At 45.8% G+C, this 27,855-nt stretch overlaps 2 protein-coding genes across 3 annotated transcripts; both read right to left on the minus strand.

Moving 5' to 3' along the window:
* Nucleotides 1-1,820: 1,820 nt before the first annotated feature.
* Nucleotides 1,821-17,448, minus strand: LOC118216670 (transcription factor MafG). 2 transcript variants are annotated; one of them, XM_035398058.1, is made up of 3 exons: nt 17,291-17,448; nt 3,228-3,293; nt 1,821-2,338 (listed from the first exon to the last, which is right to left on the minus strand). In XM_035398058.1, exons 2-3 carry the CDS (start codon nt 3,261-3,263, stop codon nt 1,886-1,888), a joined length of 489 nt encoding a protein of 162 aa, XP_035253949.1. In that variant the 5' UTR covers nt 3,264-3,293; nt 17,291-17,448; the 3' UTR covers nt 1,821-1,885. The 2 variants fall into 2 exon arrangements, with proteins under 2 accessions (XP_035253949.1, XP_035253948.1); XM_035398057.1 differs by lacking the exon at nt 17,291-17,448 and adding an exon at nt 16,736-17,210.
* Nucleotides 17,449-21,039: 3,591 nt separating this feature from the next.
* LOC118216048 (pyrroline-5-carboxylate reductase 1, mitochondrial-like) lies at nt 21,040-27,754 on the minus strand. Its single transcript, XM_035397057.1, has 8 exons — nt 27,647-27,754; nt 27,294-27,368; nt 26,566-26,636; nt 24,342-24,521; nt 23,567-23,788; nt 23,191-23,283; nt 22,821-22,984; nt 21,040-21,782 (listed from the first exon to the last, which is right to left on the minus strand). The coding sequence occupies exons 2-8, from the start codon at nt 27,358-27,360 to the stop codon at nt 21,623-21,625; spliced, it is 957 nt and encodes a 318-aa protein (XP_035252948.1). The 5' UTR covers nt 27,361-27,368; nt 27,647-27,754; the 3' UTR covers nt 21,040-21,622.
* Nucleotides 27,755-27,855: the final 101 nt, after the last annotated feature.

Raw genomic sequence — 27,855 nt, forward strand, 5'->3', positions numbered from 1 at the left:
CCACAGCACGCGGTACAGTCCACAGGACGCGCCTATCCACTAGAAAAAGCTATCCACTTCAATAGTAAGCCACTTTCGGTACAACTGCAAAAAGGATATCAAACAAGTTTTTTTTTTTTCTTCTTCCTTTTTTATTTTTTTCCTTTTTTGTTATATTTTTCAAAGGTTTATATAAATAATGCAAGATACTCTATATAAAAATCAAAATTTGAACTTGGACAAAAATCCTTAAAATACGTAGACAGACAACTTTATAGTAAAGCTTGTGTGAATACACGTTTGTCTATTTATATGATCGACTAGTCCTCACAAGTGTTTGCCTTTTTTTTTTTGTTTTTTAAAGAAAAACCTAAATAAGTGCGATCGTCAATGGCTGAAACACAAACTGAAATTTCTTCGTTAAACCATTTTTTTTTTCTTTAGTACTATGCATTAGCATATCTGAAACATTTTTAGGAACACTCAACGATTCGTTACTGGTGAGGAGAATACCTCGTAGTCATGGAAACACCAATGGCAGAACAATTCCTTTCCTTATCATTGATATATTTTTGGGTTAGTAAGACGCCCAACACTGCCCTTCCTCGAATGTATTATTGCCTCGCCAGGTTAATACAGTATTCTGCAGAACACAACTGTAAACATCTGCAAAGAACACCAGCTAACCATTCCGCATACGGAAAAAAACAAAACAAAAAACAAACAAAAGACATTAAATATGAGCTTAACAGCAAAACAGGACTTTTGTTCTATCTAGATCAGTGGTACCCAACCCTGTACCTGGAGATCTACCATGCTGTAGGCTTTCATTTCAACCCTAATTTGGCACACCTGACTACTAATTTGCAGCTCAGTGCATACGATTAACTGTTGAATGAGATGTGCTTTGTTAGGGCTGGACCGAAAATCTACAGGATGGTAGATCGCCCCGGAAAAGGGTTGGTTACCACTGGTCTAGATATAAGGACTACCCAATCACAAAGCCTGATCCATTCAAGCAAAAGCTCCATTCTTACTTTGAACTAAAGACTCAGTACTGTGATGACACCTGCAGATTTTCCTTTTCCCAAAAACATATTTGGTCAGTGCATAAATATTAGGCACAGGTATGAAAAAATGAACCACGTTTGAATGGGAATGCCTATTTTGGAGTTTGATGTAGGAAGTCATCAAAAAAAAAAAAAATAATATATATATATATCCACCTCCGTCTTCCTCTCCAAACGATTTGAATGCAGTGAAATACCAAAACGATTGAACCACTTAACAGCCCTGTTAAAATAAAACGCTCTTGACCCATTATAAAACGTGCTCATGGAAAGCAGCGCGTCGAAGCTGTGCACACAAGGCCTGCGACAGCACAGGCAGCTGTGCACACAAGGCCTGTGTGAGCGCAGGCAGAGCTGGCGACCCCGTGCGTTTCCGCACCGAGTCCCCCACGCCAGCTCGGGACGGAGAAACGCCACACAAACCACCATCTCAGAGTGGCTCTGAAAATAAGCAGACAGTGCCCAGCATCAAACGGCAACACACTTGGACCCATGTGAACAACAGCGTTCCAGAACATGCAGTAAAAACGCACACAACCACGTGACTCTGGCTGAGCCCCGCCAATCAAATGGTTTTACGACACGCAACCTTTAACCTTTAACACCTGACCTGCAATTTTGCAGGCTTTTTTTTTTTGTATGAAGGGTAGATGGCAGTTGTGGTGGTGGGGATAGAGATGCAGTTTTAGGGTGAATGAAACTGATATACTCCTGTGCTCAATAATGATGCACTGACAACCTCTCCCTCTTGACCTCCCTCCCTCCCTCCCTCGCTCCATTCCTCCATCCCTCTCTTTCTCGCACTCTCTCTCTCTCTCTCTCTCTCTGCCGAGATACTAAGACCTTGCATCCGTTTTGGACTTGACGATGGTGATGACGCTGGTGGCGGCCACCTTGCCCGGGATGAGGGGCCCGATGACGGAGGCGATGGGGCCCCGGGCGGGGCCCACGGGGCCGCGCGCCACAGTCCGGGCGAAGCTCTGCAGCGCCTCGTACTTGGAGCGCAGCGCGTCCAGCTCCACCTTCATGCTGGCGTTCTCCGTGGCCAGCTTCTCCACCTCCTGCTGCAGCTCGGCCTTCTGCTTCTCCAGCTCCTCCTTCTGCGTCACGCGCTTGACGCGGCAGCTGGCGGCGTAGCCGCGGTTCTTCAGCGTGCGCCGCCGCTGCTTCAGCTGCAGGATCTCCTCCTTGGACAGCCCGCGCAGGTGCTGGTTCAGCTCCCGCACCGACATGCTCACCAGCTCGTCGTCCGTCAGGCTCGTCCCATTCTCGCCCGGCTCCCGCTTCACCTGCAGGGGGGCGGCAGAGAGAGAGAGAGAGAGAGACAGACAGAGAGAGAGAGACAGACAGACAGACAGACAGAGAGAGAGGAGGAGGAGGAGGAGGGAGAGTGAGGCAGAGAGGAGGAGGGAGAGAGACAGAGAGAGAGTACAAGAGCAAGTGAGAGAGAGAGCGAGTGAGAGAGAGCAAGTGAGAGAGAGCAAGAGAGTGAGAGAGAAAGCCAGTGAGAGAGCAAGTAAAAGAAAGCAAGAGGGACAGCGAGAGGCAGCGAGACAGCAACAGACGGAAAGAGAGCGAGAGTATGAATAAAAGAAAGGAAGAGAGAGAGAGAGAGTGAGGGAGTGACTTGGAAGTGAGCTTTAGAAGTAATGGGAGGAAATCTGGGCAACCCTGCATCTTCAACCCCACAGGGGCCATCTAATGAATGCCAATGATCTTTAGAAGGAACCATAAAAAAGCATTTTCTTCCACCATTACATCTCCTACGTAAAGGTACAAATCCCACCGTGCTGAACTCAACTCAATAATGAGAAAACCAGGAAATTCATCAATAAATAACACAGCTAATTGATATATATCATTATATATAAAATTAAATAAATTATAAACCTCCACTTTGAAACTCCGCAGCGCATGATCAAAACATTAGGGGGCACTTTTATCCCTAAAATCAAAAAGGCCACCAACAATGCTCGACATAATTAACCTGTCATCAAAGAGAGCACTTGACTAATGCATAAATATGAATACATCATCAGCAAAAAGCACTCGCATGCAAAAAAACCTTCACACACAATGCAGGAAAGCACCTAAATCAGACAGCAAACCAAATAATGAGAAAAACGAAAAGAGTATATATTTTTTTTTGGGGGGGGGGGGCGGGCAGGCCCCTCTTACCTTTAAGGCTTTGTTGCCCTTGTTAGTGGTCGTCATGCCACGGGAGCTCTGTCCAGCTGTGCAGATCTGGAGGAGATAAGGGCTCAGTTTAAACACCAGGAACCTGAGCAGGAGGCACCACCACTGCGCAAACACTCCTCAAAACGGCCTCCTCCTCTCCAGCAGACCACTCTTTTTATTTATTTATTTATCCATCCTTTATGAAGTCTCACGGATAAAAAAAACCTCTTTTTTTTGTGGGAGTCCTGGCCAAGAGGCAACTTCAAACGAGACGCATTACAGAAGTTCGCTTAATTTGTGGAGACCAACCCACTTTTGCCCTTTCATCTTTTTGAATCCACACTGAAAAATAGACCACACAGATAAATTGGAGGTGCACGTTTACTTTTTAAAAAAAAACGCGCAAATACCTTTAAGTGATGTGACAAAGGGTTAAGTTGCATGAATGTCTGATTTTGAGATGGACATGTAACTTCAGAGTGCAGCACAGAAATGCCTCAGACAGGAGGGAAAAAACGCCACCTCAAAGGACTCAAATTCGGAGAGCAGAACAGTCTGAAAGACTGAATCCCCACTCTCAGCTGATTGCAGGTGTGAGAATTTAATCTGTGAATCGGGTTATTCATCTGACAAAGTCAGCCAACCGAGCCAAATCAAGGGCATAGAGAGCTGGCATCTTAAAATATCCCAGACATTTGGCTATTGATGAAGCAGGCTAAAGATAGCGCGTAGCGTACAGTGGCCAAATCCCCTCAGTGTCCCGGTTCCATCAGAGGGGGGAGCACGGCGTTTACGTCCAGCCTCATGCTGAGATGCACCCGAGCATAAACGCGACTGTTAATGTGTGAGCGTAAAGCATGCGTCTGTGCACAGGTGTGTGTGTGTGTGTGTGTGTGTGTGTCTGCGTGAGAGCGGAGTTTTTTTTTGAGCAGCCGCCCCAGACGAACGCGGCTGCCAAAATGCGTCCGAGCTGGCGACGGGGGGCATCGTCAAGGTAACGGCAAGGCACAATGCGTGTGGGGGGGGGGGGTCACCTGAACCCAAATGAGGAAGGAACGCATTCGTTAAAACGTCCAGTACGGGACGGTGCCACCGAGGGATTATACCCGTACAGGCGCAGAGACCAGGGATGGCGTCCAACGTGGAATAAGCGGGAGGGGGGGGGGGGATGAAAGCCACATCACAACCTGCCCACCCCCCCCCCCCCCCCCCCATAACAGCGAAGCTCCTGCAGATGAACAGCCTGGTGCCCTTCCCGCAGCAGTAATGAGATCGTCTGAGCACGGCACACTCTGTGTAATCTACTGAAGGAAGTGATGAGTCAAGCCTATTAGATCATCTCCCGTCTGCTTACGATGCCGAACGCGGTGTTGAAGATGCAACATCAACAGTCTGAAATCAGACTCGCCAACATCTCTCTAAATGCTACGCTGCCTTGCCAACGTTCTGTCGGCTGAATCTGCCCCCCCCCCCCGCAACCCGTAATGACCATGACCACCCCCACCCCCACCCCCACCCCACATCTCAGCCGCTAATACAAGGCAATTCCATCCCGACTGAACGGTCTAGTAAAACGTGCCCGTAAACTTTATGGATCGATGGCTTGCTGGCAGCTCACGCTTGAGATGTTCTATAATAACCGTCTACAAAATATTAATACGTTCAAAAAATAAAAAATAAACAAAAGCAGGCCAGCTCGGTGAGCTCTCTCAGAGTATATTTGTGTGTGGTCTGTTCGGAGTGAAGTGAGACGAAGACCCTGGCTGGGCTTTTAAGAGACTCAGAGAGAGAGAGAGAGAAACTAGAGAGCTCGGTAATGAGACAAAGGAGATGAGCTCGGAAAGCAGACCTGCGCCTCTCCGAAGGTCCGAAGGCTCACAGGAGTCACTGAGTGCAGACCGAAACTTACACAAGACTAAAATACCGCCTTTTTTATTTATTTCATTTTCCACAATGGACTATGCCATTTTGTCTTTCGCTTAATAATGACAGCTACTTTGGTAGTCAGAATAAAAAGGGTATTATTTATTATTAGTTTCCACAGTTGTACACCATGGAGACCAACAGCAGTTAACTGCACTGGTATCCACAGAAGATGCCACGGAAGATGTCTATCATCTCATTTATACTGAAGAGAGTGATTTTTCCCACAATAATCAAATGCATACTGTGACCAGTCAGTCACTTCAAGTGGGAGTTAAGATAAATAAAATAAAATAAAATAAAACAGCCTTTAATAAAACACCACAACCATTTTTTTTCTACGGAATTGTTTTCTTAAACAAAGAGATCCATGACAGTAGACAGTGCTACTGACAGTACACTGTCCTACCAGCTCATGGGAACACACACACACACACACACACAAATATGTGAAAAAAGCACCTACTCCACTCCTGTTGAGGAATACACAGGGATTACTAGCAACAAGCTGTTAACTGATTGGCTCAGATGTTTCACACGACAGGCCTGGATCAATCAACAATGTATTAATTGGGGGGGAGGGATACATTAACACAACAAAACAAAAATAACCTCTGTGGCGGACGTTCTTTTCTGGGCTTCACCTAAACTGCCCTGGGACTGTGAGGATATCACCCGTCACCATGACTCAGCAGATTCCTAATCACAGCTGCCAAGCACCAGAGAGCCAACCACACCCAGGGGCAGGCAACCTTCAATAAACCACTGCTCTGGTCTCTCTGCCTGCCTGTCTGACAAAAGCCAAACTGAGCAAAACGGAGCAAAGCTAAAATAAAACGCATTTAAGACGAAGGCCCAGTTCTAGAGCGCTTCACTGCAAACGCCGCACGCATGCAAATGTCACATTCGTGTTTTCTGTACAGACGTCATCTGCATGCGGTTGAGCAATACTCTTTCTTATCGCTGTTCCTTCTCACCGTCTTGTGCGCAATGACAGGAAATGATAGCGTGAACGGCATAAAAGTGTGAAAATAAGCAATGGTTCACCCCCCCCCCCCCCCCCACTTCTCCAGTGTGTGGAACTGGAAGAGAGCAGCTGTCATTCTTGTGTGGTGAGACCTCGAATCAGATGCCCCCGGGGCAGTACGGAGGGGTGGGGTTGGGGGGGGTTGGGGGGCATATACTGAAATGGATCATGCTATCACGTCAAGGCCCGTGTCACATGGGGAAATCTGAGCAATGGCACACCACTGCTGCACCGCACAGCTCCGCCCACCCCAGTCACTGAGCGTGCCCAGTGGCATGAATATGCAACACGATGGGGGGATGAAAGAGGAGTGCGCCGACTCTCCTCCTATGAATAGAGAACATGGCAAGCGACCTACAGTAGATCAAGTAAAGGTGGCGATGGCACGCGCACACACAAGCAAGGTCACGCACACGCAAGAACACACATACACATGAGCGTACACGCACACAAGCACGCGCACACACAAGCACGGTCACGCACATGCAAGAACACACACACACGAGCGTACACACACACAAGCACGGTCACGCACATGCAAGAACACACATAGATATGAGCGCAGACACACACAAGCACCCGCACACAAGCATGGTCACGCACATGCAAGAACACACACACACGAGCGTACACACACACAAGCACGGTCACGCACATGCAAGAACACACATAGATATGAGCGCACACACACACAAGCACCCGCACACAAGCACGGTCACGCACATGCAAGAACAGACATACACCTGAGTGGACACACACAAGCACGCGCGCATACACGCGCACAAGCGCATACACATAAACATACATATTGTTTTACTATTGTTGTGTATGAACATGAATATTCCACCTAGATTTAAAAAGAGACTCACGATCGCATTCTCCTGTCTGGCTATATCGGGAATTCAAAAAATTCAGCCAAAAAACGCACATTTCTGCACTCCAGCAGGAAGATTCCGCCAGACATCCCCGACCACCGACATGCAGGACCGTCCGGGGTCACGCAGCGCGGTGAATGTATTAGGCCCCGAATCGAAGGCAAACGAGGTGAAACCTAGTGTTGTTTTTTTATTACTTTTTTTCTGCTTCGTTTGCCATGACAACACTTTAGCACCGCTCTTAAATATCTCCCAAGGGGCACACCTCCCTCCCCAGCCCAACACGAGCTGCTCCTCCGAGAACAGCGCCTGGCGCAGAGCAGCGTGAAATCTGGCAGAGCGCGAGTGTGTGTGCGTGCGTGTGTGTGTGTGTGTGTGCGTGCGCGAGTGTGTGCGTGTGCGCGAGTGTGTGTGAGTGTGTGTGCGTGCGCGAGTGTGTGCGTGTGTGTGTGTGCGCAAGTGTGTGCGAGTGTGAGCGCGAGTGAGTGCGTGTGCACGAGTGTGTGCGCGAGTGTGTGCGTGTGCACGAGTGTGTGAGTGTGTGCATGTGCACGAGTGTGTGAGTGTGTGCAAGTGTGAGTGTGTGCACGAGTGTGTGCGTGGGCGCGAGTGTGTGCATGTGCACGAGTGTGTGAGTGTGTGCGCGAGCGCGAGTTTGTGCGTGGGTGCGAGTGTGTGCGTGTGCGCGAGTGTGTGCATGTGCGCGAGCGCGAGTGTGTGCGCGAGCGCGAGTGTGTGCGCGTGCACGAGTGTGTGCGCGTGCGCGAGTGTGTGTGTGTGCGCGAGTGTGTGTGTGTGCGCGAGTGTGTGCGCATGCACGAGTGTGTGCGTGTGCACGAGTGTGTGAGTGTGCGCGAGTGTGTGAGTGTGTGCGCGAGTGTGTGCGTGTGCACGAGTGTGTGAGCGAGTGTGTGTGCGCGCGAGTGTGAGTGTGTGCGCGTGCGCGAGTGTGTGAGCGCGGTACGAGCACGCAGGCAGGCTTTTGCAAATGCAGGCTGAATTTTTATGAATCGCCAACAAGAACGCTGACACCTCTGAGCCGATTAACTTCAGCAGAGATATCGCACCCACAACAGAGGAGAAAACGCTGAGCATGGCTAGAGAGGGAGAGAGAGACACCGCGCGTTGAAACTGCATCCTCAACACATTTGTAGAAGCTTAAGAACAGCTTGAGAACAGAATGGGGGGGGGGTAGTCAGGGGGGGTTGCAAGTGGGGGGAGGGAGAAAAAAAAAAGAAAGAAAAAAGAAATAGAAAAACCCTGATCTCAGCACAGACCCAGACCAAGCCTCCAATTAAATCGCTCCAAAGTTGAACGGAGGCAGTGAGACCGCCATCAGCCTGACCCCCCGTTGTGCGGGGGGAGGGTGGCTGGTTAATTGAATAAACGCACGATAAACGCTGATCCTACAGAATCGCTCCAGCCTTGAGCCCCTGTCGTCTGTCAGTGAGCGCTTCCTTCTGGGAACGGACTTAAGAGGTGTGCCACTGGCCCACCTCTACAAGCAGCTATTGGAACACAGGTCACGTGATATTCGGATAACAGCTAAAACTTCAGTTGAATAGCGCAGCCTCCTCATTGAAGTCCGCTGAGATGGCCACTTCAGCTGTCGTGTTTTCGCTATCGATCTCAGCCTTTTTTTGGGGGGGGGGGGGGGGGGGACAGAGGCAGGCTCGGAAGTGGCAAGAACCCGAGGAAACGCACGCACGGACACACGAGTAGACCAGGAGAACAAGCACGAAACCTAGCAGATCTATGAAGCTTGAACACCTTTCTTTCATTAGAGGTTGGGGCCGTTTTTGCTAGTAAGATACATCAAACTTTGCATACAAGCCCAGGCTGGTCCCAAATGATGTATACTCTTAATATGAAGATAACTGGCCAAATGGGGGCGCTACTGAACCGCTTTAAAGTTTTAAAAATTCTAACTAATAAAGTGATATAACTTCAAAATTTGAGATATTTCTTGTACTCTTGAATATCATGTATATAAACAAAGACGATTTAACGCTATACTTAAAAATGTGACTACAGTAATCCACAGTGAATTTAATCAAGAAGCTAATAAATCACAGGCAGTTGTACCCAACTGCAAGACAGAGGGCAGCTGTAAAGAATTTGCCCAATGAAACCACAAGGTGGCGCTATGAAGCTCAAGAAATTTTAAAAACTGAAAAATTCACAAAAAGAAAACATTTTCAGTAAGCATATAAACCTCACTAGGCTGACTAACCTCCTTTTTAAGAAAATGCATATGTATGTTTTTTGCATGTATTTGTGACTGAGTGCCTGGACCCCTTCATTTCTGCTTGCAGCTATATTTTCCGTTTATGTTCCTTTTGTTGGAGCAGTCTGGAAACCAGCTCGGAACTGAAGTGCTGGCCGTGCAACACAGAGGGAATAAATGGCAAAACAACGGAACTGTAATTACCGCACAAGCCCCCAGCATGCCCTCAGAAACCCCTCGGCACCACCACCCCCCCACCCCCCCCACCCCAACCCCCCCACACTAGGGATAATAAAATTGGGACAGGACGCTGGCGTCATCACTTTTCTCTTTGAAACCAGAGAGGAGCTCTCTCCGCCAATCACGGACCATGTGGGTAACAACAAATAGAATATAGCCAGAGATAATTGGTAGATACCTTCTGGCTACAGCCCCGTCATCAAAAAACGGCACCTGGACAAACAGCCAGAAAGTACCCACCAATCACAGTCAGTGTTGTTCAGTTTCTCTCTACTAATGTCCTCTTTGACTGGTGGAGCCTAAGTAATGAGAAAAAAAACTCATTTTAAGTTTTAAACAATTTGCTAAACAATTTCCCTTTATCTTCCCTGTGTCAACATTCAAGTTTGCCCCAAAGTCAACAGCTAGTGTCTCATATGTGACTTTTAATGTTCTTCAAAAGTGGGTCTTTTTCTTAGATGTAATCTCCCCTCCCTCAAGCTAAGCAGAGGCGACAATCAAACGAGGTGCGTCTGCCGCAAATTAAAAGCTCAACGCCTCTGAAGACCAAGGCCGACATCAATTTATTCATCCTGCCGAAGAACGGCAGGTGCCGAGCGGGAAAGCCATTAACTACAACAGAGGTATTCAGAGCACGGGAAAAGAGCGGCAAAAAGAGAAAAATAAAAAAGTTCAGCACTTTTCTGAAGGGGAAAAAAAATCATATTGTGGTATTAGATGTGAGGGGTAAAAAGAAAAAAATTCTGTCTACACATTTTCCCATTTAGGGGACCAGGACGGTGTGATTTCCTAACGTAAGCAAAAAATAAAACTGCAATGTAAGGAAGTTGTAGTGCTATGGGTTTTTTTTTTTTTTTTTTCCCTTTTTCTTTTTTGCAACGTTTGTCCAGAGGAAGACCTTGTAGGTTAATTTGGTCTCCTTTCCACAGAGGACAGGAGGTAAGGGATGTAATTTAGGGATTATTCTTTTCCTTACCCTTCCGAGGTCAGCAGAAAATGGGAAAAAAAAAGATACAAAAACACAGAGATTGCCAACACAAGCAGAATAATCACCTTCGTCCAGAGGGAAGACTAAGAACAAATAGACCAAAGCTCCCCGCAGTTTACTGCAAAGGTTTGGCTTCATTCTGCCTTACTACACCTATCCTGCATTTAAACCTTTTCAGTTGATTGATAACCCCACACCTCTAAATCACTCCCGTGGGGACAAAACAGGAAAGGTTAATGTTTGCGTAAAAGCGGCAGTTGGTCCAACAGAGATCAGGTCCCCTTTATTTGATCGCAATTGTGCTCCCATCAAACACAAAGAGGATCATTTCAAAGCTGCAGAGCACACGGTCATCGGGAGACAAGGATCTCAGGAGGCTTCCCCATTCCTCTCAGCTGTATAAGCATCCCTCTCCTCTATGAAACCTCTACACTCTATATGCACCCCCATCCCCTCTATATGTACCCCTCTCTGCTCAATAAAACCCTATCCTCTGTAAGTAGCCCTTTTACTCTACAAAACCCCTACACTCTATTTCCTCCACCTAATAAACAACTTAAGATAATCAATAATACGACTTGAGTGAGAACGCCCACGTCACACTGGCAGCCGCAAGCCGTCAGCGTCAGTGGGGACGCCAACAAACCCAGTTCGGAGAATTGGATGTTTACGTGAACTGCCAGCTTTGAAAAGACTACATTTTCCCGGTAGTGAAGCTGCCGGAATCTTTACGCGAGTCCGTGAGACGAACAGCAAGCAAGAGCAAGTGCGCATTCTTAGAAAAAAAAAATAGAGCAAAAAAAAAACTGCATTACTGCCAATTACAGTTCGCTCAGCTCGCTAGCAAAGCCTCCGGGAGCTTTCTAATAACATTCAGCTCTCACAACGGTTTTACAGAAAGGAAGTTAGCTGACAAGTTAAGATGCAAACTTCCAGAGTGATGATAACCTGTTTATCTGGGGCTTATGTTGGCAAAATATGACAAATGACCAGGTAGTTAATAGTACTCCTGCCAAACTAACAAACAAATTAGTACAAGGGTATTGTGTTGCACAGATCAGCTGCCCACCATACAGTTGAAGAAATCTGACACCTCTTAATTCAAGAAGGGCATTAAAAAAAAAAAACATTAAACCAATAAACCAAAGTAAATATTTCCACGACAATCTGGTGAGCATCACGACTGCAGCAGTCTCGACACCAGACGCACTCAAGAACATCTGGAAAGGCAGATGTGAGATTAGGCTTCCGCAACCTGATTGGCTCAGCCAGGTATTAACCGGAATTATGTCACAGGTCAGAATTTTGGTCAGCCTGAATCATCACCTCCAACCGGAGTGCCACCTATACAAGATCACGATTCCTCAGAAGTCAACAGCCATTCAAACGACTTTCATTTTCTGTTTACCCTGAGGAAGACGTCCCGGACATCAAAACATCAACGTTTCATTTACAGGTGTCGCGTTTCTGAGCTTTGAGTGCTCCAGCTCTCCTTATTAGCCTAGTTGTTAGTCCCTATGAAGTAATGCGGGGAAGGCTTTTTCTGAGTGTCCCTGACCGTTCGTTTGTTTGCGAAGCACATCTGTAGAATTGCTCTGGCAGTGGCACGCTTTTCTCTCTCATCAGTGTCAACCCGGCCAGGCTTGTACGGCCGATGGGGTCAGGGGCCTGCCAAGCGAAGCTGCACGAACGGGTTTTGCAGTTCCGTGCTACCCTACCCGTCGGCAACAATGCACAGTGACCGAGTTCAAAGGTCAGTGCAGTGCGACAGTGGAACCGCTATGAAAATGGGGAGTGGAAAAGTATACCTGGAATTTAAGAAACTAGCCAGCAGTCATGCTGCTGTAGCTACGCAAAGGAAACAGGCGGCTGTGATAACGTAGCTTGCAGATAGGCGTTTCAGTCCAACCTTGTTTACACCATTTGTGCAATTCCCAACGCACTGGATCTCTGCTGATGGATTCATTCCCAGGAAGGTTCTAGCATGAAAACAGTAGACTATAGCAGGTAAGAATGAGTTATCAGCAGTCCATGTTTGCCCATCAAAACAATAAAAATATACTTTATCAATATAACAAAAAAATTAAATAATAATAGGAGACGATTTAATTATATTACGCTGACAGACTACAAATGCAAGGCAAATTTCTGAAAGGGAAACACAGTTGTCTTCATTACAGCTTTTCTTCTTTTTCTCCTGTAGATTCTTTTTAAATGTTACATTTTTATGTGCCGAGCAGTTAGCCTCATCCAGGGTGACTAAAATAGCTTACTTTTTTCTTTTCTTTTTTTTTTTTTTTTTTTATTTTTTTTTTACATGCATTACCCATTTATACTGTTGGATTGGATATTTACTAAAGGAATTCAGGTCAAGTTCTTTGCTCAAGGGCCTTCAGACTGAATACCAGCCCACACATCACCAAGAGATGCCAATACTGAACAGGAAACGTAAAAGCCGAATGTTGTACTGAGCGTTCAGTCCTCCCATTAGCCTAAATCTCGCTCAAAACAGCACTTACCCCCCGTTTTCCTCCTCAAAATGTATCCAGAACGTTTTAACTCATTAAGCGCTTTTCTTATCAAAGGGAACATTTAAGCGGTTGCCCATATACGCTGCGTGTCTCCGAACAATCTGAATTTGAAACGCCGCCCCACCCCCCCAACCTCCCCGCCAACACGCAGGCTCGAAATTGGCCCAGATGGAGCGTTGAACAACGACGCACCGCGATGCGCGAATGTAACGCCACCCATGCCTTCTGTGGGCACCTTCACCAAACCTTCACCAAACGCATGACGTGCCGATGAAGAACAGAGGTCTAGACACTCGGAGCGCAGCCTTTGTGTCTACCAAGTGATGCTGGAGCTAAAGCAGCCCTGACTGAAACGCAGTGAGGCTACACACACACACACGCATGTTTGTGTGTGTGTGTGTGTGTGCTTCTGCAGGGACTTCCACGCATTCACTCAGGCCCCTGGACGGGTTCTGTTCCACAACCCTTCCGGTGATAAACGGGTGGGCGGGCACGCTACGGCCGTGGCGCTCTGGAGTTGAGGTTAAGGCGCTGGAACCCAGCGCCCCGGCCTGCCCGCTGCCTGTGCCCCGGCCTGCCCGCTGCCTGTGGCACTGTGGTACCGTGCGATGTCTCTTAAACGGCAGAGTAACAGCAGGTCGGCGAGGAGCGCTGGGATGCCTCGCTCTCCGCTCTCGTGGTTTGGCCTGTCCTGTGAGCGCGCTCAGAGGCCTTACCGCGGAAGAGTGGGCCGATCCAGCGGCAGCGTCTGCGCGCAGGGCTTCCGCTTGCAACGCGTTTCATCATCAACCTTCACACACGCGCACACACACACACAGGAAAAAGCCCACTGATCTTTCTACAGCCTCCCCCCCCCCCCCCCCCCCCCGCTGCCACCGCTTTCCTACTCCTCCTCTTCCTCTCACATCCACCCCCACCCCCACCCCCACCTCCACCCGCGGCTTTCCAGTCTCCCCCAGGAGCTTGAACAGCACTCTGCGCTCCTCAGAGGTGTTTTAAGACAATGCAGGCACCGGGGTAATAATTACCCCCGTGTTGCCGTTTAGTTCGCAGCTTGGCTAGCCATGCAGAGCAGGGGCCAAAGGGGCCGCTGTGTTCTCTGTTCACTGTCCTGGCGTTTTATCAAGAGCGCTGCAACCACCTAACCTCCTCGCCCCCGCCCCCGCCCCCCATCCCCTCCTACCGCCACCAACACCCACCCTTCCGACCACCACTAACACATACCCAGAAGAGGTCGGATTCTAAGGCAACCGGAACAGGTTCGCTTCAAAACCTCGACCATTTCAGGTCAGACAGGAAGGTCGGAGCAGAGCTCAGCATTGTCTCCCCATGTGGTGTGTAACACCACATGCTAGCCCTGTCCTCTTAACCTACTTTGCAGAGGACTGTCAGACACTCACCGCCAGTCTGGCTACCTGTCAACCTCTGCCACTGATTTTTCATCTCCCTCCAGTCTGACTTTACTTCAAGGCGTCACTGGACTTATCAGCTTAGTCTTTACACTTATTCACAGTTTGTTGTTTATGTTATTTCAAGTTGAGATATACCGTATGATTCTATTAGTGTTTTTTTTGTTTTTCAAAGTGCATAAATACCCAAATGGATATAACTGGTTAAAAGGTTAAAGCATAAAAGCTCTCCCTGTCTCCCTCTCTCCCCCTCTCCCTTTCCCTCTCTCCCTCTCTCTCTGTCTCTCTCTTTCCCTCTCTCCCACGTCTCACCCTCCTTCTGTCTCTCAGTCTCTCTATCTCTCTCACACACACACACACATTCCAACACCATAACTGAGCAACAGTGAGCCGCACATGCAGATGAGTGAAGCAGCATGAGTGAGTCAAACAGGTGAATCAACGCACTCCGTGATTGGTGGAGCTCCTCTCTGGTTTCTATGCGGAAAGTGACAGCATGTCGTCCCTTTCCCTATTTTACCGTCCCTGAAGTCCACTGTCAAAGCAATACCAATACACTGAACCCAGTGAACTCGGATAACATCACCATGTATTATTGATTAGGTCTACTCTTGCTTGCAGATGTCCTTTTCCAGGGCACCTGATGAGGGCAAACATTTTACATAACAGACGCTTTACTCTGAAATCAAGTGAGTCTTGCACTGAGGCACTGAGTTTTACTGGCACATGTTTTATAAATCAAAATAGGACTACAGCCACAACATCTCCTTTATTCAAATGTACATCTGCTAGATTCAGGGATCAAACCCCCAATCACCTAATGCCTGCATACTGTACTTAGTACAGTATACAACAACACCCCAAATCTTACCAAAAGAAATGCCTGTACACGCATGAAAGAGAGAGATAGAGAAAGAGAGAGAAGTCTCGTAAAGAAACAGCAACCATCTCAGAACATACATGTACAAATTACAGCTGATTGCAGAACCTACATTTCTATAATATTATATATCTATAAAAATGTATTTGGATAAGCACGTCCCTTAAATGTTCAACCCGAGGTCCGATCCTTCAACATTCTGGGTGCAAGCCAAGTTCCGATCACTGATCAATATTACTAGGCCAACTTAATCTCAAATGTACCCCGACTCAAATTTCAGCGACTATAACACACATTGACGCCACACAATAAACTTCTACCGTTAACTACATAGTAGAGCATACAGACAGTCCTTCACTCTGAAAATGAACGCTTGAACCACCGATAGCTGCATTCCTATCGTTATTTATGTGTGTATTTGTTCACCTTACCGCTACATATTAAATCATGGAGCAAGGAATTCTGCAAAGTGACTAATTGGGAAATTCAGTTTTCGTTTTCTCTTGACGTACTTTTAAGGTAACGTAATAGCAAGCCAGTTGTGTTTTTTTGTTTTGTTTGTTTTTTTAATACAGTGAGCGTCCGCAAAGAGGTAGAACATAAGTTCCTTCGCTGATGTATATTTAACTACGAGAATATCGTATTTGGATATCTTACACATGTGGTTCCGTCATTGTTAGCGATCTCAACTGAATGTTAGACTAGTCACTACCACTACTACCACTTCTCACACTAGTAGTAGTAACAACTAGGTAGCCAGGTGGATGGCGATCTCCTAATGTACCTCGCTGCCGTTAGCTACTGTAGCTGTTAACAAGCTAACGTTGGTTAACACTACAGCAGATTGCTTCACAGTATCGATCATTATCCAGCAACAAAGACCTTTGTCCATTGATGCATGTTACCCATGCCAAGGCTTCCTGGTACCGAGCTAGCAATCTAGCGGGTTAGCTACTAGAAGAAAGCGACAAAATGTAACGACGTTGTGATGAATCAGCACCTATATGACAGCTAACAAGACACTCGTTTCCCACCATCACAGTGTTTGTTTTGCTAGTTACCTAGATAGATTGGCTAATTAGATGAGCAAATGAAACAATACAACAATCATTTCGATTAAGTAAATTAAACACAATTATCTAGACATAAGCCTTACTGACTGTGACTCTGCTAGCCCAATTCGCCTGCTAGTGAGCTTGAGAACAGCAACGTTAGTCTAGCTAACGCTATTCTAAGCTTGCTTACAACCCAACGTTAACTTCTAACTTATACTAGCTAACTAGCTAACATTAGCGCTAGCCAAATCCCACTCAACTCATTTACAGGATCACAGCAAGCGTTCTACAGTTTAAGCATGCTGGCGACTCTACACGCATAAAAGATGATAACGTTCGCCACCTGACCTTACCTCTTCAGAAAATAACATAGCCACCCTGCAAAACAGCGACGTGTTCGCTCGCAGTTCAGCAACGACACGGTTCCCAATACAATCTAGCTCAGAAGACCGCTGGCAAATAACACTGGGTAGTTATATAGATTGCTGTCACCAATCCACATTCCTCGATGTGAGTATCACAGCTTTAAATCGTTGTACAGCTAGCCAGCTAGCTCTCTGCCCATGCACGGCGGCTCACGCCCGGTCTAAGAAGGGAATCCCCGATCCACGTAAACTCGCGTTCTATATTATTTAAAAATAATGAAATGAAGTCATTGTGCAGACCCTATCTTTTTCTAGCTTATGAGTTAATGACACCGTTCGTGTTTCGTGACGAAAAAGCACGTTAAGTTAGTTAGCGTTTTAACAACGTACGCTCACATCGACATTAGCCAGTAGCTAACTGCACACTAGCAACATACCACGGGCAGTAGCGGGAGAAGGCAAAGGCGTGCACACTCAGCAAAATAACACAGCACCCTTAAAATATCCCTTCACTTTTTGACGTCAACCCTCCGTTGTACTCACCAAACTCAAAGAAGACGCTCTTCCGCGCACGCGGAGGTCCAATATTTAATAATTATATGTATATGCAATGCGCATATATATATCTATATATATCTGACTTAATAGTAAAACATTAACTCCCTCCCTCGCTTTCTCCTTGTTGATCCCTTTCTCTTGTACTGGAGCCAGACGTCATATGATGTTTGGTCACGTGGTTTCATTCATGAAGGATCTACGCAACTGACAGAAAGATTTAAAGAGACAAGGCTAAAATATTTATAGTCGCACATTCTTGCACATAAAAAGGAAAATGAACAGGTCGTATGTCGTATTCTTTGCATTTTTAAAAACATTTTAATTTAATGCTTAAATGAGTGTAATTACACTTGGCAGTATATCACTCAAGCAAATTGGCCTGCCTTGCTACCGAGATTAGCCAGATCATTATAATACAGGGGTCCAATCTTATCGGAAAAGGGTCGGTGTGGGTGCAGACTTTTGTTTTAGCCCAGCACTGCGGCACCTTATTCAATTACTTAACTTAACATAGTATTCAATCAAGGCCTTGATAAGTGAAAACAGGTATCTTAGTGCTGGACACCCCTGAGGTAATGCAGATGTAATACATATTTTAAATGACTTAATACTATATTTTGCAGGTATGAATGCAGGCTTGCACCTGTAATTTGCTATTCTTAATGAGTATTAGCTAAAAAGTTATTTGTGACATACCACAAAATTCTGTGTGCAGAAATGTCATATGAAGACAGTATATTAATATTTTGAGGAAAGAGGGGAGTACCTACAAATGTGATAAACATTCTATTTTCTTTAAAATAGTTATTAACTCACACAGTATATTTCTGCTGAATGGCAGTTATAAAAGCCTGTAAAATGGTTAGTTGAAGCATCAGTTGTTGTGACCCATTGTTCGTACTTGAGTGTGCAGCCTTCAGATGAAGCGTTCCAGGGAAAGCATGTCACCCAGCAGTGGGTTGTGATAAAGCTGTCAGAACAACTGCATCCTAAGTCACAGACAAAAGGGAAGGAAAGTGGCCAGACATTTAAGGGACCGGAACTCTCAGGCCTTGACGTGTCTAATCCAAGGTGGGGAAAAGCTGCCGATTCTCATAGCATGTCAGGTCCCGTCAGAGGCAGCATAAATGGCATGTACAGACAGTATTAATAACAGCTATGACAGTCACCCCAGACACCGGTTTCTGCTGAGCAAGGTAAATTGATATAGCATGGCTCTATGGATGGTCCTTGCATTGCACTTGTTTTAGTGTGAAATGTCTGATGAATCTCTTATACCAGCATGGCCGGCCCGTGGCATAAACATTCTATGCGGTTGTGTAGGGATACACAACCACTAGGGGGGGCCACACGATCCAATGTTTATCTAAGATAAATAACGTTATTTTCGTAATTATGTTATTCATCCCCTATCACGGAATTAGCGGTATAAATTTAAAACGGAATAGCAACAGAACATTGCATAACAATGTAATGTAAGAATGATTTTACCTTTTACCAAGAGAGCCCCCCCCCCCCCCCCCCCCCGAACGCATCCCACAGAATTGTTTAGGGCCATCAAAATCCGAGGGCCGGCTCTGTATACCAGAGACAGGGGTCTTTTGACATGCCAGGCTGAAGGTCTTACGCCAGCCCTGTAGAAAGCATTCTACGCTGGGCCAAGTGTGCTGGTGGAAATATCTCAGTCAGTAACATTTAAATTCAAACAATCAGGATTTTCCTTTTTTTCCTTCTCAGTCGGTGGGAACAGAGTTTCTGATGAAATGTGGTTCACTGTGAAGCTGCCCTACTTAATCCTACAGAGAACCACAGCCTACATTCAGCCAGCTTGGCGGTAATGAGTGAGCACTGCTTTAAATTTAGACGTGTATCACTCTTTGTCCCTCATATCTTTCTGCTTTTCGTTGCGACCGAGCCAAACCTGTTGAATTAAAAAAAGAAGCTATTTATCAGAGAGTTCATCGGAGAGTAGTTTTACGTGTCACAGAGCCGTTATGGATGCACAGAGAGGGAAGCGGAAGTTTGGGGGGGGGGTGGTTTTTTTCACTAGTGGTTAGACTCAAGCTGATTCTTCCCCTACACACCCCAGCTGCAGGGCTGTGATAAACCATCCGTTTGGGGAGGGGTGTCCTCTTCTCCTTTGTCCTTTCTGTTCTGTTCTAGTCAGAATTTTAAACCGCCAATGGGACGTGCCTCGCTATGAGAGATCGGACCACAGGTGCTGTTCTTCCAATTCAAGGAAATATTTGGGGGGGGGGGGGTGTGTTGTAAGGGTGAAGCCAAGTTTGTGACTCATGGAAAATTTAAGGGGTGTGAGCTCCACAGATCACAGCACAAAGAATTTAGTCATATTTTGTATATATTTTGGCCAAATGTCAAAGGCTATCTCATCTTAAATCTAAGAACACTATCTATACAAAGAGAAAAATGAAACTGATGTCTCATCTTACTCCTAAGTATAACACTCTTACAACCCACAAGGTACTAAATGTCTGCATCACAATTTGCCAGAACTGTATATGTATATGCAAAGCCATACAGTTTTGGCAAATATATATATGATTTGCAGGAACATGTATTTTGGGATCAATGAAGCCTAGCTTAGCCATCACAGTTGGGTGCACAGAGGCCCTCAGCTGTGACTTCAGCGGAAACCTGCGTGGGCTTTTTAACTTCTCTTATGCGAACACGGAGAAGCTCACCATCGGTGTCGTAACCTTGCAAAATCCCTTTTGCAATTCTGCTTATTCATATTTTATTTTACTCATTCATTTTTTACCCTACTTTTTTGTCTCATCCAGCTCCATGTACAGTATGCACACCATAACTCAGCAAACGACCAACCCGTTTCAAACCTCCCGTGTGAGAAAAACCATTTGACCAATACATTTTTTTTTCCTGTTCCTGAGAATGAGCTTTTTTTGGACATACAAAGGCTTTGCACAACACAGAGAATATGTAAAAAAAAAAAAAATGAGGAAGCCAAGAAAATGTACTTGAGCCTGATGTGCCGAAGAAGTAGTGTTTGACATTTAAGCATTTAAGAACAACTGAATAATATGAGAGCAATAAGCAACATTTTTCCTTGACCAGTTGCCAAGAAATAAAGTGATACCCCCTGTTCTTATGCCCCAAATTCCAGCAACATCTTACAGTACACAGCTTATTGAAGTAAGTCACCACCTTTTCTGCAAAGATATCTAGAACAGAAGTTTACTGGCTCGGTCCAGCTCTTGACCACTAAGTCAAATACACTTCACATTGAAAGGTTATGGTATAACTTACGAACGGTCTATTAATGCAAAACAAAGAGTGACTCCCCTCTGGTTTTCCAAAGCCCTGGTGCAAAATATTTAGTGTGCCTGGAATGAGCACACTAAAGCCATAAATCCTGCACTATAAATACCCTTTAACCAACATACATGAACCACAGCACTTCAGTCTGCATTAGGTTGTCAAGGAGACGTGCTCCACTCTGACCTCACTAGAACTGTAACAGTAAAGTGTTCACAACGCAGGCTAGCATGCTGCCCAATATGTAAAACTCGCATATCGCTTAAGATTGGAATAAATGTGTTGGGGGGAGGAAAAACAAAACATACAGCCAAGATTGCAAAAAATATTATTTTATGCGGAAATAGTCTAAAAAAGAAACCATAACCATGAAGCATAAATAGAAATTTTGGGTTTGTGTAAAAGTATACATTACGAAGAACAAAAAAAAAACAATGAAATCATACAATTTCATGGTTTAATGCACCAACTTAACCAATAGAGACAGGAGGCTGAGAAAAATAACACTCTTAGATATCCTCTTTAAATATATATTTCAAAATAATACTCATATAGATCTGTCACCTATCAATATTTCTGTTCCAGTTGCATATCCTCTCATCTGAGCACACTAGTTATCCCTTAACCATACAATGTCTAACCAGAAGAATAACAAAAAAAAATTAATGGTAAACCCGTATTAAAACCATAATAGATAGTACTTTACCACACGCTGCCAATCATGGACTTTTATGAGCCAATCAAAATTGTTTGGATCAAATCAGTCAGTCGTTGATATTGTTTGATGGGGTCTTTAGGGGTTACAAAGCTTTACTCTAAAATCTGGATGATCCAATCAGAGGATATGGCATTGACAGGCGAGGTTTTACAACCCAAGTAATGGGTGGGGCTAAAATGAGCCATCAATCCCAGACTTATTAAAACCAATAAAAATACGAAAATACAAGTCATTGGTCCAAATAGGTTTGTTCCTGATGAGAGGCTCCACCCACTTAGTGAAGTGAACTGCTCCGCCGCTGGGGCTCAGTTCTTGTGTCGGGGGTTGTTGTTGAGGAGGTTGAGCCCGGACCGGGGCGCCACGCTCGTCCCGCTGACGCCCGGCTGCTGCAGGACCTTGTCCAGCGTCGTCTTCTTGATGGCGGTCGGCGAGATCTTCTCCTGGTCAGCCAGGAACTGCAGCTCCCTTTAGAGACACGGGAGAACGAGGGTGAGAGAGACTCCTCCGAACACACCTGCTGAAGAAATCCCTTATAGCATTCTCCATACATCCTGGCTAGCCCTATTTATCTAAACACACAGGTTAAAAAAAACACGCATTATGTAACAAGCTTTGGTAGCAGAAGCCCTTATCTAGGGCAGGGTAGCCAGATTTTGTTATGACCCATTTATACAGCTGTGTATTTACTAAGGTCATTCCTGGCTAAAAGACAGGCACTGGAGTTTCAAACAGGCAGCCATGTGGTTTTAAGAACATGCTGCACCTCTTAGCACCAGGATGCACAACCCTGTTCCAGGAGATCTCCCGTCCTGTAGGTTTTGACTCCAGCCCTAACAAAGCACACTTCATTCTACAGCTATGATCTTGTTGAGCTGCTAACTAGTAGTCTAATGCATTTTATTCTGGTGTTTTATTATTATCTGTAAAATTCCCTGTTTCTTCTCCTACAGCAAGAGTTTGCAAAACATGATTATTAATGTTAGTATTAATTATGTCCTGTACTGAATCTGCCTGGGTAAGGGAAACCTACTAAATGCTCAATTAGAACATAAAAAATCTTCAGCAGTCGACTTAATCTTGCCGATTTAAGAGAGTGAGAAAAGCCATAAACCTCATGCAATACGATATGTCACACTATAATGGGGACTGTGGTATAAATACTGACCAATAGCGCCCTCTGCTGTTCAACCAGTGATACCTAACAGAGCTAGTGCCTCGTTGCTTTTGAATGTCAATTTTCAGTGCACTGAGTGCCATAAAAACCCGCCCACATCAATCCCAGTCCGCAACCCTGAACTGGGTCCTGAAGCAGGGGGCCGAATGCCCCGCCCCGCTCTGGCCTTCGCCGCCCTGCCCCACCCTGCCCAGCTCTGCTCCACCCTGACCCTACCCCTGCCCCGCCCCGCCCTGTCCTCGCCCGGCCTGCTCTGCCCCACCCCGCCCCACCCTGACCCCGCCCTGCCCCACCCCACCCGGCTCCCTCCCTTCAGAGCACCCCTGTACCTGGTCCTGATGCAGGACGCCTCCACAGCGTTTATGAGCAGGCTGCGGAACCCCCCGCTCTCCAGGACGTGCAGGGCGTGGATGGTGGCGCCCCCTGGCGAGCACACGTTGTCCTTCAGCTGGCCCGGGTGCTGCTCTGACTCCAGCAGCATTTTAGCTGCACCCTGCGGGAGGGGGAGAGGAGCCAGTGTATGTATTGATTCCTGAACTATGACGTACACACTGTCCAATTCTGATGCAAATGGACCCGAGAAGCCAGAGAAAGATTAGGTGGCTTTGATATTGATCTACAATTGATGACAGACTGCGTAGGTGAATATGGCGCCTGTGATGAGGATGATGAGGAGGAACCGGAAGGGGATGAACTCACTAGGAGGGCCTGAGCTCCCAGTCGGACGGCCAGTCTCCTCGGCAGACCCATCTTCACCCCACCGTCAGCCAGCGCATCGAGAGCCGTGAAAGCCTGCAAACACACAGGCAAAATAAAAGCCCTTCACCGCTCTGCAACCCGGCTATGCTAAAAGACTGGTCTGGACACTCTTAACGGCTGTGCTGCTGCTTGTTATGATCCTCATATTACGGTCAGTGTTACAGGTCTCGCAACAGAGCTTATTACAGGCCTTGTTACAGTTCCCACTACAGTTCTGCTAGGGGCTTGTTACAGGGTCATTACAGGTGTCGTCACAGGGCTCATTACGGGTTTGTTACAGGCCTCATTACGGGCCTCATTGCAGGGGTAGACCTACGTAGGCGGGGCCGCTGCCGCTGAGGCCCGTGACGGCGTCGATCAGGTCCTCCTCCACCTCCGTGCAGAAGCCCACGCTGCTCATGAGCTGCTCCAGCAGCCGGCCGTCCTCCACCTGCGCGTGCGTGCCGGTGGCGTACACCGTGGCCCCCTCCCGCACCACCACGGGGGTGTTGGTCATGCACCGCATCACTTTGGGGGCAAGCCGATGAGTGCCCAGCTTCTGCAAGGGGGGACAGCAACAGCCAATGACAAGGACAGATGGGATGTTTATTCACGCAAATACGGTGCTGTCCGTAAGTATTTGGACAGTGACACAATTTTTGTTGTTTTGGTTCTGTACTCCAGCGCACCGATTTGAAACGGAACGATGAATATGATGTTAAAGCGCAGACTGTCAGCTGTAATTTGTGGGTATTTACATCCATATGCCCCATTTTAGGGTACCAAATGTAATTGGACAAATTAGCAATCTTAAAGTTTTCATATTCAGCACTTGGTTGCACATCTTTGATTACTGCCTGAAATCTGCGACCCATTGCCATCATCAGACACTGGCAAACTATAGCTTGGGACATGTGTCTGGGGGTTATTGACAATAAAAAGTAATGAAAGGTTAGCAACAGAGGTATAATTCCCATACTATTGATTTGCATTGAAAAATTTGATAATGTAACATTTCTCATACAAAATAATAATGGAAAAAAACTCATATAAAGACCGTCATGTCAGAAATCAAAATAGGTTGTGGGGTGGGGGACATGCCCCTGACTGACCTTCTCGATGGAGCTGATGGTGACCCCAGCAGCACAGGACACAATGAGGTGCCGGTCCTCGATGCCAGGCCCAATGTCATCCAGTACGAAGGGGATAATTTGGGGCTTTACAGCCAGGAACAGTACATCACTCCTGCTCACCGTCTCCTTGTTGCTATTAGTCAGGTTCACCCCCATTTTCTGAGGGGGGGCAGAACAAATTGTCACTACCTTTTTTGGCATGACCCCCTCTCACCCAATAAACCTTATATTATACCATTCATTTGTTTAGCAAAAACTATTGTGCAGTTTGTGTAATTTCACATTCCATGCATTTTCATGTATGGATATTTCCATTCCTCCATCCATCCATTAACTATACCCGCTTATCCTGGACAGGGTCGTGGGGGTGCTGGAGCCTATCCCAACGTGCATTGGGCAGGAGGCAGGATTACACCTTGGACATGCTGCCAATCTATCACAGGGCACTCACACCTATGGGTAATTTAGAGTCTCCAATTAGTCAACCTGCATGTCTTTGGACTGTGGGAGGAAACCGGAGTATCCAGAGAAAACAGGGAGAACATGCAAACTCCACACAGAAAGGCCCAGGCCAGGATTCAAACCCAGGACCTTACTTTGAGTAAAAAGTGACCCTCCCCCAAGACCATCTAAAGCCGCGTTTCCACCAAAATTACCCGGAACTTTCAGTCCCAGGAACTACTTTACCAGGAACTAAAAGGTTCCTTCAGCCAATGGTTGTCTGCGTTTCCACCGGGGTCTAAAGTACCGCGAAGATTAGGCAAATTAGCCCACTGACGTATGAAAAAGCAACGTTGTCGTCGGTCCGTCTGTCATATGATTTCTTCCGTAACCCCATACTACCACCGAAGTAGCCTACATTATTTTCTAATAACCGGGACAGCCCGGAAGGGTTTATTCCACTTATACAACGGTTTACCAACAATGACTATATATGGTTACTTTTGTATTTATTGATTTTCATATATCCTCTCAAACACATTCATTATGTTTTTATGCGAACATTCGCTTTCATGTCTTGACATCCGAAGCGACAGAATGCATTCACATTTATATGTATAACTGGCAACAACAGCAGAAAACATGCACACGTTGTAAACAATTTGCTGTTTGATTACTTTCTCGTCGTCAATTCCATATAGGCTAATGGCAAAATGACAAGAATAGAACGAAAACTCGGACTTGCGTGAAAATGTAAATTAGTAGTGGTACAGCCACCGTTTGCTTTCCTTCGAAGTTACTGCTAGCCGAGCAGCGAAGTGTGCCCTCCAGATGCGAACCATGCACCATAAATTAGTCCATAGTCTTCCTGGTCTTTTCGTGGAATTGAAAAATGGCAGTACAATTGAGTAAAATTACGGCAGTCTGAAAAAGCTAAAGGGAAGATTACTAGAATTAACCTGTTATTTTACCCGGATAAAAAGTGCGGATGGTGATTTCCAGTTTGCTTGTACTGTATCACCAATGTTAATTATGCAGAACTACCGCATACCTCACATAAATGTATCAAACGTTTTGAGTCAATTACAACGGGCTAACAAAGAAAATCCGGAAGAAAATATTCAGCAACCGAATTAATCCGTTTGAATGTTTTGGTAGCCTACGTAATATGCTGTCCCAGCACGAATGCTTAGTATTTTATAAAACGAATACTAAAGCAAGAAAAGAACAGAAGAGCACACGTTATAATTCCAAGACGTCGGCAGGCTATAACGAAAACTAGGCTACTGCGCCGCATAACGTACAAGTTTGATTTGAAGTTATTATGAAAATAAATTGGTTTGCCGCTTCATATTTTCAAACATGGCGGGTAATGGCGGAAAATAAATACAACACAAATGCTGCGAGTACTCGACCAATCAGAAATGTTCAGCGCTGCAAGCTCCACCCAAAAGGTTCCTGTACTTTCGGAAAGTACTACCCCCTGAGCAGGAACGTTTTGGGGGGTAAAACAAAGCCCCCAGAACTAAATTTAGACCCTAGTTCCTGCGGTGGAAACGCTCTGAGTTCCTCAAAAGGTTCCTAGTTCCGGGGTATAGTTCCTGCGGTGGAAACGCGGCTTAATATAATACAGAAAACACAATTTACATTCACTCACCAGACACCCCTTAAACAGGGCAACTTCTGTGACATGTTTTCCACACCCCATTTATACACATAACTATACATGGCTGAATATTTACTCAACAAGCCCCCCACTCACCCTCAGCCCTGACACATTCAGGCGGTCTACATCTGGACAGCTGGCCGTGATCTTGTGGGCAGCTAGTACACCTGGGAACCGACAGGCATACAATCCAATAAGGGTACAATAATCAGCAACAGTAATTAACTACTGTCAATTTCTCTAGTAATCATTTACTAATATATATATATATATATATATATATATATATATATATATATATGTGCACACAATGAAGTACTTAATGGTTAATTGTGGTTAATAAATGCCTATTATAAGTGCATTTATCACACCAAACAAAGGCGTTTGTTTGTTCGGCATTCCAGTGTTTACCACTTATTTATGAAGCTGTGAATGATAATCCATATGTGAAAACAAGACGTCGCGGACACACGATACGACTTTTCAAGATAAGAATGCTTCAGAAGAAAATAAAAAATACTAAGACATAATTAGACAATGTTCATTTTGGAATAAACCTGCATATGGACGGACTGTCAAGGTTGTAAGTACTCTACCTGCACCATGCAAACAACCATGCAACAAGTGCAGCGCAAAGATGGACCATATGTAAAACTATAAACAGACTTAAACTCACAACAGTAGTAGGCTACTGTGGACAGTCATTTTAAATTACTGCCCACAGTAATGTAGCCATTTTGATTCGTGCCATACTGTAAAATTACGCAACTGACTTTTTACTTCACTGTAATGACTGTATTTTCAAACAAACTGCGTTAGCATACCGGCTGCCGTGAACCCTTTTGCCAGTGCGTGAGCCAGCTGGCCTGCTCCAATGAAACCGACGCTCATTTTCTGTCCTGCAACACAAATTCAATTACTTTTGTCAAGAAAAACTACTTACAGTTGAGCTATTTCTAATACGCACCATATAATATTAAGTTATTTAAATTCGTGCTGCGCGAGCCCTGCTCGGATACAAGGTTAGTTCTAATGTACATCGTTAAATAGATATTAATCGTTCTAGCTTGTTCAACGTTGCGTAGGCTACTTGGCACATTACATTGATTAAATCAATTCTACCCCGAAGAATGAACAGTTAAAACAGTATTGTGAAGACTAGACTTCACCGCCTTACCTGTTAAAATGTGTTTCCCTGTACAGTGCAATAGAAAGGTTGTGTCAACGTGACTTCCGCGTTCACCATACGCAAAACATTTCCTTACAAATGCCGTCGGAGGCAGGAAAGACAGGTATATGAGCCAATGATTTCTGACACTTGCCTGGATTTGACTATTTACAGCCCGTTGCGTCAGATCCAAGACAGGTAAGGGGCGCACGAGGAGG

This window comes from Anguilla anguilla, chromosome 17, assembly GCF_013347855.1.
Source record: "Anguilla anguilla isolate fAngAng1 chromosome 17, fAngAng1.pri, whole genome shotgun sequence".
Taxonomy (NCBI): Eukaryota; Metazoa; Chordata; class Actinopteri; order Anguilliformes; family Anguillidae; genus Anguilla; species Anguilla anguilla.

Bases quoted from the DNA above. Each gene is read 5' to 3' on its own strand.
- LOC118216670 (XM_035398057.1), bottom strand. The intron at 2,339-3,227 runs GTAAGAGGGGCC...GCCCCCCTGCAG, and splicing joins AGGGCAACAAAGCCTTAAAG to GTGAAGCGGGAGCCGGGCGA.
- LOC118216048 (XM_035397057.1), bottom strand. From the start codon at position 27,360: ATGAGCGTCGGTTTCATTGGAGCAGGCCAGCTGGCTCACGCACTGGCA. The intron at 26,637-27,293 runs GTATGCTAACGC...GTCGGTTCCCAG, and splicing joins AAAAGGGTTCACGGCAGCCG to GTGTACTAGCTGCCCACAAG. The intron at 23,284-23,566 runs GTAGGTCTACCC...GTGTGTTTGCAG, and splicing joins GCGGCAGCGGCCCCGCCTAC to GCTTTCACGGCTCTCGATGC.